Source organism: Triticum aestivum, chromosome 6B (genome assembly GCF_018294505.1).
Source record: "Triticum aestivum cultivar Chinese Spring chromosome 6B, IWGSC CS RefSeq v2.1, whole genome shotgun sequence".
Lineage (NCBI taxonomy): Eukaryota > Viridiplantae > Streptophyta > Magnoliopsida > Poales > Poaceae > Triticum > Triticum aestivum.
The window spans coordinates 28,545,787-28,562,451 of NC_057810.1; the positions used below are offsets into that span (position 1 = coordinate 28,545,787).

The 16,665-nt window shown below is 41.0% G+C and overlaps 1 protein-coding gene across 6 annotated transcripts; it reads right to left on the reverse strand.

Annotated features, from left to right (window-relative positions):
- Nucleotides 1-595: 595 nt before the first annotated feature.
- On the reverse strand, nucleotides 596-16,330 carry LOC123135517 (pre-mRNA-processing protein 40A). 6 transcript variants are annotated; one of them, XM_044554602.1, is made up of 29 exons: nucleotides 15,957-16,330; nucleotides 14,758-14,834; nucleotides 14,584-14,649; nucleotides 14,176-14,481; nucleotides 13,941-14,063; nucleotides 13,738-13,799; nucleotides 13,546-13,615; nucleotides 12,797-12,849; nucleotides 12,640-12,697; nucleotides 12,183-12,556; nucleotides 12,020-12,092; nucleotides 10,987-11,085; nucleotides 10,835-10,903; nucleotides 10,686-10,763; nucleotides 10,499-10,585; nucleotides 10,391-10,425; nucleotides 10,143-10,248; nucleotides 9,235-9,315; nucleotides 8,933-9,151; nucleotides 8,736-8,852; nucleotides 7,733-7,831; nucleotides 6,293-6,340; nucleotides 6,089-6,181; nucleotides 5,843-5,950; nucleotides 4,692-4,756; nucleotides 3,726-3,828; nucleotides 2,829-3,149; nucleotides 1,832-1,990; nucleotides 596-841 (listed from the first exon to the last, which is right to left on the reverse strand). In XM_044554602.1, the coding sequence occupies exons 2-28, from the start codon at nucleotides 14,791-14,793 to the stop codon at nucleotides 1,856-1,858; spliced, it is 3,084 nt and encodes a 1,027-aa protein (XP_044410537.1). In that variant the 5' UTR covers nucleotides 14,794-14,834; nucleotides 15,957-16,330; the 3' UTR covers nucleotides 596-841; nucleotides 1,832-1,855. The 6 variants fall into 6 exon arrangements, with proteins under 6 accessions (XP_044410537.1, XP_044410538.1, XP_044410539.1 ...); XM_044554603.1 differs by having other exon boundaries at nucleotides 596-921; XM_044554604.1 differs by lacking the exon at nucleotides 596-841 and adding an exon at nucleotides 849-1,225.
- Between the last annotated feature and the right edge of the window lie 335 nt (nucleotides 16,331-16,665).

Genomic DNA, 16,665 nt, shown 5'->3' on the forward strand with positions numbered 1-16,665 from the left:
GATTTGTATTCATTCATGGCAGCCTACCTACAATGGTACAGGAAGCAGACTCAGTAGTCTAGGACCCACTAGAGACGTCAGATGGGATAGGATCGAACGGCACACCAGCCGGATGATATCCGCTGAAAATCATCCAGATTACGCGCAGCAATCTGACGAGGTCCCTCGAGTCATCTCTGCCACTGGAATCCAGCTTCCTACGTGAGCATCACTTGTACGTCCAGCCCGGCGTACTAATTGATCAAGTTACCAAGCGAGTTTTTGTCTATCTACGCGTGTTACTGTGCCCAATAGCACCGGCCAGGCACCTCGTCAAGAAAGTAGAAGCATCTTCTTACATGCAATTTAACAGAGTTAGATTGAAAAATGGACAGAAGTGTCATATAAAGGGCATAAAATCTAGAATCGGTGTTAATTAGCAAAGAAAATAGTTTTCCGTGTCAGAAACAAAATTTAATAGTGTTAAATAAGGAATTATTTAACTATTGCCTAACAAATTGCGGACACCTACAACTATTGCCGGACACCTACAACAGCTATTACTCATGTTCGGCAGTGAATTTTACATAATAACCCCTTCTAAAGTATAAACATGTGACAACCAACCAAGTCTATGCTAGATGTAACCGCAGGGCAGACACTAGGCTGTGTTCAGGAGTACAAACTGGCAGAAAAATGTATACCTCAAGCAGTATGCGAGTTAAACAATAACACACAACTGAACTCACGCAAAGTTTCATAAACAGATCATATAAACCTTACAGGCCGAAAATAGACATACTGCAGAACATGATTCACCAACAGAGAGCAACAATAACCGGAAACCAAAACGTCCGCTTCCCTGCATAAACAGAATGCATAAACCTTACCGGTCAATAATATATAAGCTGCACACCATGGCCAACAGCTAACCCTCTTCAGCTGGGTTACAAGCATTAACACACAACAATCAGAACGGCTGGGTTACAAGGATTAATAACACACACACACACACACACACAAACATGTATATACTTCAGCGTAGAAATCAAGTTGATGATAGCTACCCTCAAAACTAGGATGCAAGAGGTGCGCCAGCAACAGCCAGTTAAGCAGCTATCACAGTACAAATTATACTAATGACACGAAAAAACTACTACAGCTGATTTGGCCAGCCGAACAGGGCAGTTGCAGCGGCGCCGCTTGCATCTCTACTCGGAACATCTTGCCAGTAAAACCAGGCATCCTGTGACAAGATCAGCCGACTATGAGTATGCATTCATGCATACACATGTACACATCATTACAATCTTAAATCCCCTCATGACAGAACTGTCAAATTACTCATTGCTGTGAAAGATGAACTGCTGCAGCGGCTGCCCCTCTTGCAAACAGGTGTTGTTAGTGCGGCTACAGGCATCCATGTCCATGCTGAATCAATGGTAACAGGCGCATGCAACTGTCCATCACTCGCTTGGTCAAAAACCATATTGCCTACAATCAGGACACCACTACCCAAACTCTGATGTCTCACCCAAAATTGTCAGTAAGAAACTTGTTTAGTGATATAAGCATTAAAACTAGTAACTTGCAAACATACACTAAATCGTCCGAGCTAAATGCACCGCTACACCACAAAAGTTAGACGACAAAGCTCCCCTGAGCAAGGTCAAAAGTATAGGCCAACCAGTTTTATGCTACTGCAGAAAGGCAGAATAATGAGTAGATTCCAGAAAATGACAAAAATGTAGGCATTAATTTTCGGTAATTATAACACTAGTCAGTTATTAAGCAGAATAAGACAAAATAGCAGCAATTGAGAACATGACAAGGGACAGTTGTAAGTACTGACAAATCTTGGAGGTAAAAGCAAAGCCTAACGGATCTCCCCATCTTCTCCAAGTTCACCGTCTTCAAGCTCCTCATGCCCACCATTTTTGCGGGAACTATCTCGATCCTTTTTGTGTCTTCTATGCCGGTTTTCACTATCTGAGTCTGAAGCATGGGTGTGCTGCATAAAATGATAAACAAATCTCAACGTCAGCTAGACATTCACCCCTCTCAAGACAGTGTACATGCAAATATTTGATAGATCAAAAAATCATCATAAGCATGGGCATGCTGCATGAATGACAAACATTCTCAACATCGGCTTTAGACATCACCCCTTCTCAAGAGACAAGTGATGCAAATAGTTGATGCATCAAAAAATCATCTTGCAATCCTCCCCAGAACTGCCCCCTTATTAACCCCTTAGAAAGCAAGCAAATTGCATGGGTGAGAATTGCCCAGAGTCCAAAGTTGGAGATCTTAGATGACCCTTGGGCAGGAGGGATGCATGAAGGAGGCAAGTCCTACACTTGCTTGTCCCTGACCAAGAAAAAGAATTGGACCCTCCCCTTGGCCCTTGTGACAAATGTCAATTGTCATGTAAGATTACATGCCTTGGTTAAGTAGTTACCAGATAATTATTACCATCACCAATATTCATGTGGTATTGATGCCTGAAGCGCATGAATTACAACCATGCTAATTCTCGATATGATTTATGCAATAGATATTTTAAATAAAACAAAATATCATATACTGGCAATATCTCAAGTTCACCATTAATTTGAAACTAATGTATATCAATGTGCAACAATACATACGCACATGCCTCACCAAACTGTCCACATATTTAAACATCACGACACAAAGGCAACAATGTTCTTAGTTCACTAACACATATTGCGATGGGAACACTAAATTTGGCGCGAAGAAGACTTGAATTGACTAGGTGTTGGAGGCAATCTGCCAACCATATTCTAAGTACCTTGATTTGGACAAAAGGATACCAAATGTTATACCTTCCTAGATTTCTTGCGATCACTGCTATGCCTTCGAGATTTCCTCGAGTCATCCTTCTCATCCCTTTCAGAATCTGTGGTGTCATGGTGGCGCCTTTTATGCTTCTTTTCTTTATCCTTCTCTCGTTTCTTATCTTTTGAGGCATGAATTTCCACATCATCATCAATATCCATTTCATCTCTCCTTGACCGGTCTTTTCCTTTTTCCCTTTCTCTTTCCTTCTCTCGGTCTCTTTCTTTGTCTTTGCGATCTTTCTCCTTCTTTTCCTTTTCCTTCTCTTTCTTCTTTTCTCTCTCTTCACGGTCTTTCTCTTTCTTCGCCTGCATAGAAGAAAACATGCATAAAGCATATGTAGGTAAACAATACATGCAGTTAAGTTGCAATCGTGTTTACATTTGGGCAGCTAATAAGTTCATATAGTGGCTATTTGGATGGTCACCAGGACTTGCCCTTCCAATATTTTGGCATTGACAGGTAGCATAGGCCCGTGTTTGGATTGAGATCCAATTTGCAGAACCACACTAATTTTTTGGCTGGAAAAACGAGGGCAGCAGATTTGTTCGCGAAATTGTTGGCACGCACAGAATTTGTAGCATAGCACATGCATTGTCCAAATAGAGCCATACATTCAGGTGCCAATTCTAGTTGGTAGCAAGCATGGCTACGGTACATGTGCACTTTACGCACTTGTTCCACCACCCACAAAACAAGCAGGAGTGAGGAGAGTGCTTTGGGAATAATACAAGAGGAGTAAGTTCAGAAAACATGCAAGTAGTAGATAAATATCATTTCTAATAGATGCCCGCAGAACAAAACAAATAAGCATAATAACATGACCAAACAGCAAATTATAATAGGACTAAATGGTAAATGATTCTACAAAACAGTAACATTACCTTCTCTTCTTCCCTCATGCGCTCTTTCTCTTTAAGCCTTTCTTTGAGGCGGGCAATATACTCTTCAAAAAGCTCTTTAGCATATGTCTCGCCACCCAGATCCCTATGCGACATACAACAGACAAAATCAATCCATATCCCAAGGGGCAAAAATAACAAATATAAGTACATATTGCCCTCAGAGAGGAGCATTTGTGAACATCCAATGCCAAAACCAGCATTTTGCTTATGTTCGTTAATTAGGTCCTGGTATATGATCCAATTTTGCGTAGGTAATCAGGGCCCAAACAATCTCCAAGGTAATACTACCTCCGTCCAGATTTAAAAGGCCCGTTGGCTAGAACCAAGGCGGGTTATTAATGCCAATTACGTGAGGCTTTTTTGGATGGCAACTACCAATCAGCTTGCCCTTGATTAGGGCGTCCATAATTACAGCGCCATCTTTCAAGTCTGTTCTGCATGCAGCCAATTGCTGCGCGGGTCCACCTCTGCATGTAGCCAATCAGGCTAACACTTGGTTTGGAAGGTGAACAAAGTGCTATGATTATCTCTCCATTTAATTCTAGCGGCCTTATAATCCCGTACATACCCAAGTGGCCAACGGGCCCTTTAAACCCGGACGGAGGTAGTATCAAATAAGCTGGCTTAAAAAAAATTAAAATTTATAAAGAAATTCTTTGGAATTGACTATATTGTAACTTATAATTGTGCAGACTTATTACAAATCAAAATGTCAGTAGCTTCACAAACAATTATTTTCAGATCAACCAACTCAGCTTATTTTTTGCTAACCAAACTCTAAAATTTTATGTGCAACCAGAATTAGCCCGGTAACCACTTGCCACAACTACAAAGTTATATGTATTGCACCATGAAACAGGGAGGACTCATGACAGTGTTTCTGTAACAAGGTGGCATGGCTCAATGTTAGCTACATCACATAATACTTAAGAGGATAGCCGGTACCTGTATTCCTGGGTATCATCAAATAGTGATTTAGAATCATCCCATGTTGAAGCAGCAGTAATTTCCTACAATTTTTCACAGAAAAAGATAAATTAGACCAAAAGAACAACATTCCTAAACTTATCTCACTGAAAACATGATTTAACCAAGGATAAGGTTGCTCTCAGTGAAGCAAGAGCAAAACATAGATTGATGCATATGATCCCAAAAGGTTATGGTCACCTCGAACAATTCTGGACAGTTTTCCCATATATGGCCTAAACAGATAAGGAACTACTATCGACAATGATTTGATATTTGCAGAGAAACTGAAGTGAGGGGAAATTATAATTACACTAAAATTTCCTCAGTTTCAAGCAAGTTTTTGGAATGACATGATCTAGCACTAGGACTATAGTAGGATCCTGAGCCGTTATCTAACAATACAAATTAGAACCCAAATTCAAGTCCTGGATAACTAGAGTCCAGGCAATTATCAAAACAGCTTACTACAGCTGGTGACTAACTAGAGGGATATAAGCACCCAAGAAAATGTGTACTGGAACTAGACACTTTGTTATATTTGCATTCTACAAATGTCAATACCAGCAGCATTTGTGGCCACAATTCATACACTATTTGTGGAAGTCTATGTACGACCATATCATGCAATTCAGAAAGTAGATAACTAAACATAGACAGTTTTCTAACATGAATACCAATAACCAGTGTTAGTAAGTGTTTGCTTAGTTTTTTTCCTTTACCTTACCGATAACTAGTGCTTCGCAGTATAAAAGCAAAGATGCACTAAAGGTTCTGCTGGTACTCATAGTGAACAAAAGCTTTATGTCGAACACTCCTATGTTACTCACTCCCTTCCGGGTCAAATTTTGACCATGAATTTGACTAGCAAAATATAAGTTATATGCCACAGAAAGTATACTATTGGATTTGCATCAGAAAGAAGTTTCCAATTGTATTTTTGGTACATATAACTCATTTTATTAGTTCAATTCATGCTCAAAGTCTGACCAAAGATACTAGGGGGGCTTACAGACCAGAACAGAGGGAATACAACCTTGATGTAATAATCCTGTGCTTTTTGCTGCATATAACAGGACTATTTTAATGTGGCCAAACAACTGTGTGACAAATATTGATGCTATCAATACCTTGATTGAATACAGTAGATCCAGAAAATTATCACCCAGTCGCTGACGCTTCTTGGCCTCCTTTAGATCCTTTTCCTTGAGCCTTTCAATTTGGTCCTCATAAATAAGCTGGATCACATCCACAAAAAAGAAGCAATATTGTCAGTCATAGCTAAAACTCATTGGTACAATCACTTGTATAGCAAAAATACCACTGGGAACATCTCAAGAATATCTTCGAACAATGATAAAAGCGTACAACTGCACCTTGATATTTATGTTCGACACTCCTTTATATTTTTCATCCTCAGTAACAGCAGCTTGGAAGTCCTCTAATGTCCATGAGGCCAACATAGGAATCTAGAAATTAGAAGGTTGTCAACCACACATCTGATGCTACATACAAAACTGTACCATATAATGCACCACACTTTTTCCTTGGAAAGAAAATTATTTTAAATGAAAAGGTACCTTTCCAGATTTCACTTCATCTTTAATTAAAGCCCTATCATCTTGATACTGAAAAGAAAATATTATAAAACCATCAGTTCGCACGGTCAAAAATGGAACACAGGTACATATGGGATTGTAACATGAATTAAATATAAACGAAACACACACCAGATTTATTCAAAACATGAACATCAAATAAATCAACAAGTGAAATTTTACAGCAATTTCAACCGAATTTGATTAATATTACCCAACCTAATTGGGCATATTAATGATATAAGCTTGCAGCTGCAGAGCACGAATGATCATGAAAGAGCAGAATATACAAGAATCCATTATTGTTATAATTCAACTGAGATTTAACTATTTAAATTTGAAAAACAAAAAGTGATTATCAGATGGAACAGCAAGCAAAGCTGTACCATTCCTGATTGAATCATCACCATCAGAAAACAACTAGACACAATTGGCATGATCTGATAGATAATCTCCCACATTGCCGCCATAAAAGAGAAGACTCTGTCCCAAAACCGCCCAACTTAGAGCAAGTAACTGACGCCATGAAAAATAAAAACACTGCTCCAAATTGTTCCAACTTATTTAAGAGAGCAAGTTCAATTATCGAAAAGAGGACCATCAATTTTACTCCCTCTGTCCCATAATGTAGGACCTTTTTTTACAATAGTGTAGGGTCAAAAAACGTCTTACATTATGAGGAGGGAGTACCATTTTTATTGGTATAAGCGTTAGGGCATCCCCGAGATGATGGCAGCAGGGTTATCAAATTTTTTTCATTGATGTATAGATGATGGCAGCTGGAATATCAATTTCTTGTTCATCAGTGTATCAGTTCCCCCAACAATGATGCAAGCTCCAAGCTATTTTCCAATGATAGTTATCTTTACTAAGATATAAAAGGGTTTCTCTATCCCGGCATGCTAAAAAAGACCTAAAAATAGCAATTTAACTAACAGAAAGAAAATAAACTTCACCCAAAAGACTAACTTAACCACAGCCTAGAAAGTCTTTAATAAACATGGAGCATGAATGCAAAAAAAAAACTATCAGTAAGAAAAACTTGGATGAGCGTAGCAGCAAGCTAAAGAACATTTATACTGCGAGGTTGACAGTGGCTTAACGTGATTAGGTCTACGTGTTTTTTATCAGTGGCAAAGCAAGTGTATTTAGCTAGTTTACTAAGTGATTAACACCGTGCCTTTAAAATGATTGTTAACATTTCAGTGTTTCCTCAAAACAAAACATTTCAGTGCAGCATTTATCAAAGTTTGTCGATCTTTGATACAAAACAGGGATCGGTGCAGCATTTATCAAAGTTTGTCGATCTTCGATACAAAACAGGAACCACCAATCCAAGTACTAAAACAGATAAACTGTAGTAGGACGTTCACAAATTGATAAATTATTACAATAATGTCATCAGAATTTTGAGAAATTAACCTGCTTATCAAGCTCCTCCATGACATCATCAAAGAGTTCTTTTGGCATCGAGCCAGACAAGTTTGAAGCAACTGCCAGGTAAGCACGTGAATCTTTTATCTGTAAAATGATAAATTTAAGGAATCAGGATAAACTCGTTTAACATTTGATTTAGGAAAAAGTGTACTCTTCATCCCTCTACTATTGGCAACATCCACTACCCGCAACTCTAAGACCAGACAAAGTTTGTCTTTCAACTATTGTCAAAGTCTAAATTACGTACACTTTTCATCTCTGGGCCAATGTCACCCTTGTTTTGAACAACACAGCACCTACCTATACAAGGCTTTTCACACGCATGAAGTGATTTAGCATCCGGTCAGCAAGTCATTAAAAAGCCAAAATCCATCAACATAATCACTGTGTTTTACTTTAGATGCTGTGCCATACACATGGATGTCAGAGCTTCTGAATGGATGGCATAGCTGTGACCAGCAGGAGCATGAGGGCAGAAGAACACACACAGGTAGACACCATAGCCAGCAAGACAGGCAGCAGCTTCTGAAGGAGAAGAGAGTTCAGGGACGAGAGTAATCTAAATTGATAGCTTAAGATTCACATACAGCCAATAGCTCCTTATATGTCAGATATTTCAACTCAACACAAAAGAAGGGAAATCCTAACATGACTCTAATCCTAAGCTGTTACGAACCTATCAACCTGCAGACTTGGTTGAACCAAAGCATACAGCCAATAGCTTCTATTGCGATCCCAACTACTGCTAAAGTTTAGCCTGTCCTACTGCTTAATGCACCCTACACCTGCTATAGCGTATTCCCCATACCACAGAGGCAGAGATGTGGGATGTAGGTGGACCAAAGCAACTTTGAAATAGTCAGTGATGAACAGACAGTGTTATGGTATGACAGTTGAGCGACAATTCTATCCGGTTTTAGAGTTGAGGCGCCAGCTAAGGAAAAAATATTTCCTTTTAACCCATTACGAAAGTAAATATTTCAATAACCTGTGAACAGTAGTCACGCCAGTAAGTTTTTGCATTAAGTGTGCCATCAGCAACATGTTCTTCCATCATCTTCCGAAACTCATCGCGGTTTTTCCGTTCCTGTCTCCTTAATTGCTCCTGTATTAGCAGAGTACCAACAATTACGTCCATATCAGTAAAGCATTGGAAATATATTAGTGATGAAGATAACAACAAACCTTCCGAATTCTCTTCTGTTCTTCTTCTTCTTTCTCAAGATGCCTTATATAGTCCTGTAACAAACAGAGATGTTTTGTTAAACCACAAAATGAGAAAAACTGATATAGAGTGCAGAAGATACAAACTTGAAAAACATCCAAGCGGTCAATCTTCTCAAGTCGGGCATAGCGTTCATCATCCTCTAGCCGATCTTGAACTTTTCGCCACTGGGAGTTTGCCTGAGCATACAATCTCACAATGATGACATTCTGAGCAAGTGAACATATACTAATTCACTAGATGATAAGGTCGAAGAAATAACCTTGATGAAATCACATGACTCAAGAAATTCTCTATATTCTGCTATGCGTCTTTTGTGCTCTTCAGCAGCCTTTGCTTTTTCCTACAATGCAGCACAACACTTATTAGATAAAGATCACCATGTGATATTATTTTAGGCTACAACATATACAAACCTCATAGAATAGTTTTCCAACAAAAAAACTCACAACGTTGTACTTGTTGGAAATTAAGTCAGAAATCTGTCATTCTGAGAAAGTGATTTATATTGTTTCGGTACTGATTCATCATAGGATCATTAATCCATTCCTTTGTTTGGTTCAAGGGAATCAGAAAGCCAATCACCAAGTGAACCACAATTAGTAGAATAACCCTTGGAAAATTAAACTGAGAAAACAGCAGAAAACCTGCTGGCAAACAAAAAATGAACATCCCCCACCCTCAAGCTATGTGTATTATTACTTGGCCAAGATTCCAAATATCAATACTTAATTAACTCGTGTTGAAATTTAGAAACGAAAAATGAATATCCCCCACCCTTGAGCTGAAGTCTGGCACATGGGTATGTGAGGGGCAGATGTTTTTTGGCCAAAGGCGTCTAATTTCCAGGAAACAGGCCGAACTAACAATGTTTTGTTCTTATTAGGGCCACATCCAGTTTCCTTGAACCTGGGACGAGGCCATTTCTTCATCATGTTCATATCAAGAATACAAAGCAAATTACCAAGACCACAAACCACTCCAGGTTACTTATTTGAAACAAACAAAACATCAAGCTGGTTAAAGATAAGTTAAAAACATTGATAGCCTAACTGAATTATCTGTGAGATAAAGCAATTAAAGAAGAATTGAACTACAAAAGCAATCAGTTCTCCCAGTTATATAGCATAACAACCACAACTATAAGTTAGTGTTTTCATATCATATAACCTTCTTTTGCAGCTCCACGAGATAGTTCTCAAATAAATCTTCACGCTCCTTGGGGCGTTCAACAGCATTGAACCTTTCATCATGCCCAAACATAGTAATTGCTTTGCTGCAGTGAAGAACAGCATGCTAAGTGTATGCAACAATAACAGAAAGAACCATATTAACAAACAGAAACTTTAATTATTAGAATTAATGAAAAGCATGGAACTTTCTGGTTGTCATATACAAAAAAGAGTTTGAGAATATACCTCCATCTCAGTGATGATGTAAGGTCCTTACATTCCTGAAATACGTAACAAAGTGTTTAATATGGTAAAAATGATAAGGGAAGGGAAAGCTTACTAGAACAATCTTACTTCCAGCATTGTGAGAAAATCATCACGTGCTTTCCTTTGCTTGACACGCCTCTCCTCAACTTCAATCTTTTTCCGCTGGTTTAAGTACTGCAAAAACAGCAGAAATGACGGTTTACCACAAATCAGGAAGACAATGTGAGTCAGATGATTCCGTAAAAATTTTCTCTTATAAGAAAGAAATGATAACCTCATTGAAAGCTTGCTTTCTCTCTCCAAGAGTTTTCAGAGCACCATATCTTTTGTCACTTATAATAACTCTCATGGCCTGGGGCAAATTATATCACTGTCAGGCATTTGATTTATTTAATTAATCATAGTTCAATTCAATTTCTGTACCTGATCCCATGACCAATCAGACTGAACATTTGCTGATTCAAGCAGGGACTTGAATGCATTCTTTGCTTCCTGTGGTTTGAAAAAAAAAATTAGGGTCACAAAAGTAAATCAATTGCTGATTTTCAATTTACTTCTGTACTAGTCTTCCTCACCAACTTAGTAGCATAAACAACAGGTTCTTCTTCACTTGTTTTATCCTCCAGCGGAGTAACATTGATCTTCCCTGCAGTTGGCATTGTCTTTTTGGCCTCCTGGTGGCAGTAAGAGAATGTAGCACTAGCATCAATGGACTGAGACAGAGAGACGCTCTCACAGTTACTCCCTCCGTCCAATAATATAAGAGCGTTTTTGACATTATTGTAGTCTGAAACGCTCTCATATTATGGGACGGAGGGAGTACATGGCAGCACAAATGTAAAAAGGAAAAAAATTGCAGTTACACTCACTACGAAAGTACAGTCCAATTTAAAATACTCAAATTTATTAAAAAAACAGAACATGCAAATATGTCGATGTGTGAAAATAGCAGCAGCTGTAAGGTGACTACTCATGATGTTGCCATACTAGTCCTAATTGTAATAGGAACCTCAGATTATTCAAGGAACTTTTCATAAGGTAAAGTTGAGACTGCTAAATGTTGCATTGAGCCCTAGATTTCAACAGGCCTAAATAAAAACAAGGAATAAAATAGAACTTCTTAGTCCTATGAACTGAATCACAAAATGAGACTTGGTACCATGGCAGTCCATATACTATTAGAATGTTCTAAACTAATAAGCATACAAAGCAATACCAGTAACACGAAATATTATTCATGTGTCGCATGTAAACCATCTCTTTGCTATTACAGTAACTTTGCTTTCTCAAACTCTCCAAATCAACTGATCAATAAGGTAAGTACTTTGCAGTAATTGTAAAGGATCGTGGTTATGGTTTTCACAAGGAAAGGAGACTACGTACAGGGATATTAAAATGACTCGGCAACTCAATAAATTAAGAAACTACTGGTCAGCTTGCATGGGGGGGGGGGGGGGGGGGCAAATCTAATAATGCAGGCCTTGCATAAAACAGAGGAAAGAAACTATTCTAAGATAATGACGAGTAGATTAACTCTTGCTAACAACCAACGCTCCAACGCTATGTTTGATATAAATTACAAAAATATAAAAAGGTGCCATAATATACCTCCAAATCTTCAGCAGATGCTCCAACTTTTGTGTCAGTAGTACTAGGTAGAGATGAACTTCCATAAGTGCTTCTGCAAAGTTCGACACATTAACAGAACCTAAGCTGCACCCAAAGGATGTGAGGAAGAATAGAGGGAAATTGAGAAAATATCCGCAAATACCTGTTTGTCCCTGCATCACTTGCAACTGATGGAATTCCCGTGCTCGTTGTAACAGGGGCAACCACAGCAGCACTTGTTCCACCGTTTTGCATGGAACTAGAAGAAGATATATCCCCATTGTACGACGGGCCAGCACCAGGAGGAGGCAAGTTTGCTATCGCATCATGGGAGCTTGGAGCAATTGTTCCTACTAAAGATGAAGACTGTTTGGCAGGTAAGGAAGGCTCCACAGAAACAGAAGTGGATCCAACAGGGGCAACAGAAGTGGATCCAACAGGGGCAACAGAAGTGGATCCAACAGGGGCAACAGCAGTGGATTCAATCTCCCGGACAGGCTGCTGATTTGATGTCTTCTCTGCTAATTCACGTGCAATCTGAACAGAAAGCCAAAAGTAATTGTAAAAATATTCTATGTCTTATTACACAATAATTACAGATGTCACGTCAAAAGAAATACCCTTAGCTCATCAGGAATAGACCATTTGGATTGCTTTGTCACTTTGTTGTAATAGTACCTGGACCAGCAGAATAGTGAGACTACAGAATAAAGAAAATCCATTGAGGCTGACTAAATAACAGAACATCTGTGGCAATTAATTTCAATATGAACTTACTTCCGTCCTTCTGCTGTAGTAAATTCTTTCCATTCAGTTGAAGCGTCAGCCCGCTGTAACATTACAAAAAGTATGTAACAGAAACCGTAAATGGCCATTTAATATTAGTGCAAAGAAGTAGAGGACACCAAAATGTAGTCGTCCTACCAGACACTACCATATTTCTTTAGTTACTATATATAGTTACTATATATGCACCTGCCCTTTGCAGGAGGAAAATGAAGAATGCATTTTGGGCCAATTGTAAATGCTACTCGGCAATAATTGCAAGATATATATGATAAGGCAAAAATGGAAGAAAACATGTTGCACTTATTGTACGGAAAAAGTTAGGGTGTACTACTGCCGATGAAAGAAAGGAGGATCATGCAAGTATTGTTCCATTGTATTCATCAATTTTGTAAATTTAGATATCAGTCATGTGAAAACAAAATAATACCTAAAATGCAGGCATGCAACACAGAAGTTGTGCATGTTACAGAAGCAGATAAATTATCAATTAATACAAGCAAAGCCCAAAACTCAACTGTTTAAGCCTAGCATCATTGGAACTGCGATATCAACAAATGAGTTATACCAGCTAAATACCAAATGATGATCATGATAATATGTTGACAAAATAAACAACAATATGTTGAAATAGCACACTGAAATTAAAGTCAGGACTTCATGAGAACAAAGACAATATTAGGAAGCAAGGGAAATATATAAAACGTACATGACGTATAAAACATATAAGCACAACTAACCTCCAAAGGGGTCATCAACTCAGCAGGTTTCTCCCAACTTGATTGCTTTGTCCTCTTATTGTAATAGTACCTAGGTAAAGAACGATACCAAGCAAAGCAAATAAGTAGACAGACCAAAAGGTGCAACAGAATCAAGAGGAGTACATCACAAAGTTATAATTTAAAACAGAAAGTAATAGAAAGATGACTTACTTCTTTCCATCCCCTGAACTGTGCTCTTGCCAATCCGCAGAGCTAGGTTCAGTTGAGCTCACCTGCACATTTGCTAACTGAGTAGTTGCACAGGCAAGGATATCCAATTTTAAGTAGCATACAAAATGAATGATGCTAGAGTGGTCTTTTAGTAGACAAAAATCAAGTGATGGAAATGTAGCAGAGGCCCTGCAGCAACTTACTGGGGGCACTGAAGCTGAGAGAGACTGATGCCCAGGCTGCACCATCGGCGACACAAGAGGTGCGCCCTGACCCGGGGCTGTGCCCCAGGGTTGAGATCCAGGAGGAACCGATGTTGGTTGATACTGAAATGTAGCATTAATTAACTTGTAAGCAAGGAAAATATTCTAATTATTGACATGGAGAAGCATTCCATGTATATTCGTCAATGGGGAACGGTGAGAAACAAAGGCATACGGTATAAGAAGGAGGCGGCATAGGGGTGCCCATGGTGGGCATAAGTCCACCAGGGAATACAGCTTGCTGCTGTGGCTGCATAGGAGCTGATGACATAGGTCTAGCTGCCTGGTACGGCATAGGAACAGCTTGCGATGCAGGCGGAACATGACCAGAGTGAGGAATATGTGGCCCAGGTTGCTGAAAATGTTGCATCTGCCCTGGCATGCCCATGTTAACTCCTGGCATGGCCTGACCAACAGGCCGATACTGTTGTGGCGCTGGTTGCATGAACTGAGGAGGCTGTTGTGGCGGACCTGGTGGCCACTGAAAATGGAGCACATAGTAGCTATTAATAACCTAACATATGACTATTAAGGTGCAGACTGCAGAAGGAAGCAAAAAACAAAATAAGATGTCCTTATTTACCTGCATGGGCATTGGTTGTCCCATATTTTGTGGCGCGGTAGAACCCATCATAGGAGGCCGGGGGGGCTGCTTGGGAGACAATTAATGGGGTTACCAAACTTGGAGACCACGCAACAAAGAGAAACATTCATGCGGTGAATAACCACATTACGATCTAGGGGGGTGATAACTTACCTGAGGCGGACCAGGAGTCTGCATATTACTCGCCATTAAACCGCATCAAACGACACGGATAACAGGAGGAACGATACCTGCCAAGTGACAAATTGAGATGTTAGAATATAACCTGCAGATGACACGATTGACTGTCTGTCAATCTACGATTGTATCGTGGTTGCATAGAGGACAGAAGGCAACTCAGGACTTTGGCACCCCTTCCATCTCAGATCTACGGCAGAAATGAAACAGGGCATGCCTACTTTTTTGGTTAGACAGGCATGTTTCTGGTGAGCAAAACCTGACCGTTGGATCAGGCTCGACTCACCCAAACCAGTGATACTAAGCGACATAGCTCACGCGCCTCCTCACCACACCACCCTAGCTCATAAATGCCTGCCTGCCTACGTCCCGAAGAAAGCATACAGTATTTTAACCATCGAGCTCCTCTCTTGCATCTACTGGAATCAAAATATGGAGCGCACAGAACTAGGAGTCAAAATGCACTTGAATCGACACTAGAAGCCTTACCAGCTACCACTACAGATAAGCCATCTAACCTAAAAAGGACTGCACACAGAGGCGAAAAAAAATCTAGGGCACATAACCTCTGACTATCAAATCTAGGGCAATTCAGGATTTCCGCAGCCCTCCCATCTCAAATCTCCCGCAGAAAAGAGAAATACGGGGCATGCCTTCCTTTCTGGTTATAAACAGATGCGTGTTTGGTGCGCAAAACCAGAACGGATCTGGCTCGATTCACCAAAACCAGTGATACCGCTAGCCGACACACCCCACATACCTCCTCGCGACACCGCCTTGCTCATAAACACTACCTGCCAATCTACTGCCCGAACAAACTACACGGTTTATCAACGATCCCTCCCCCTGCGTCTACCGGAATCAAAATATGGCGCGCACAGGACCAGAGGAGTCGAAATGCACTTGAATCGACACTAGAAGCCTTACCAGCATGGAAAACAGGCTGAATCTACAGATGAGGAATCTACACTACTGCTGCGCTAACACACGAGACAAACAGAAAAATCTAGGGTTTACATAAACCTCCGACTAGCATGGAAAACAGGCTGTCGGCGTACAGTGGCGGCCCGGATCTGGACGGTCCCCCGGCGCTCACCGGCGCCCAACCAAAATCACGGAGGCTACCCATCAGTACGGTGGTAGATAATCGGCGGAGGGCCGGAAAAGGCTCATACCTCGGGGAAACAGCGCCCAGGGACCGCGGGCGGGGCCGAGGCGGGAGGGGCGCGGCGCCGGAGCGGGGCGGGACGGGAGCGGGCGGCGTGAGGCGGCGGTCGGCGGCGAACCACCGGCCGCGACCGAAGGCTGGCGTCGGCTCGGATGTATGTGTGTATGTGTGTAATTCTGGGTGGCGTCGGGGGGAGGGGCGACGGGGCTGGGCGGTGGGCGGGGTCGGCGGCGGAGTGGGGAACCCTAGCGGGGCGGCGCGGGCGGGGCGGGGCGGCGGAGTGGGGAACCCTAGCGGAGGGGAGGGGAGCGGGGCGGCGAGAGGAGAGGGACGACTCGCTCGCTGCGGTTGGGAGCCGCGAGTCGGGCGTGAGGGCGTCGGGTCTCGGTCGGTCGGGGCTCGGGGCTCTGATGGAACTGGGACTGGCCCCGACCTGGGCCACCTTCCAGCGATTTATAAATACGAAAAAGAATACGGCATTTAAAGCGTATACCCCAGTATTAATGTGCTTCCCTGAATACGCGATCTTTTCCTACCCCATCGATAAATATCGCCGATGCGATAAGTCCTCGAGTCTACGTTGCCCTCGGTCGGAATACAGTTGGGTGTCGAACCTGCGTCAACCAACGTGCGAATGGTTAGGTAGACAGTGGTATCTTCAGACCATCAGGTTTCAAGTCACGTGCTCGCATTTGTCCTGAATTTATTTTAGGATT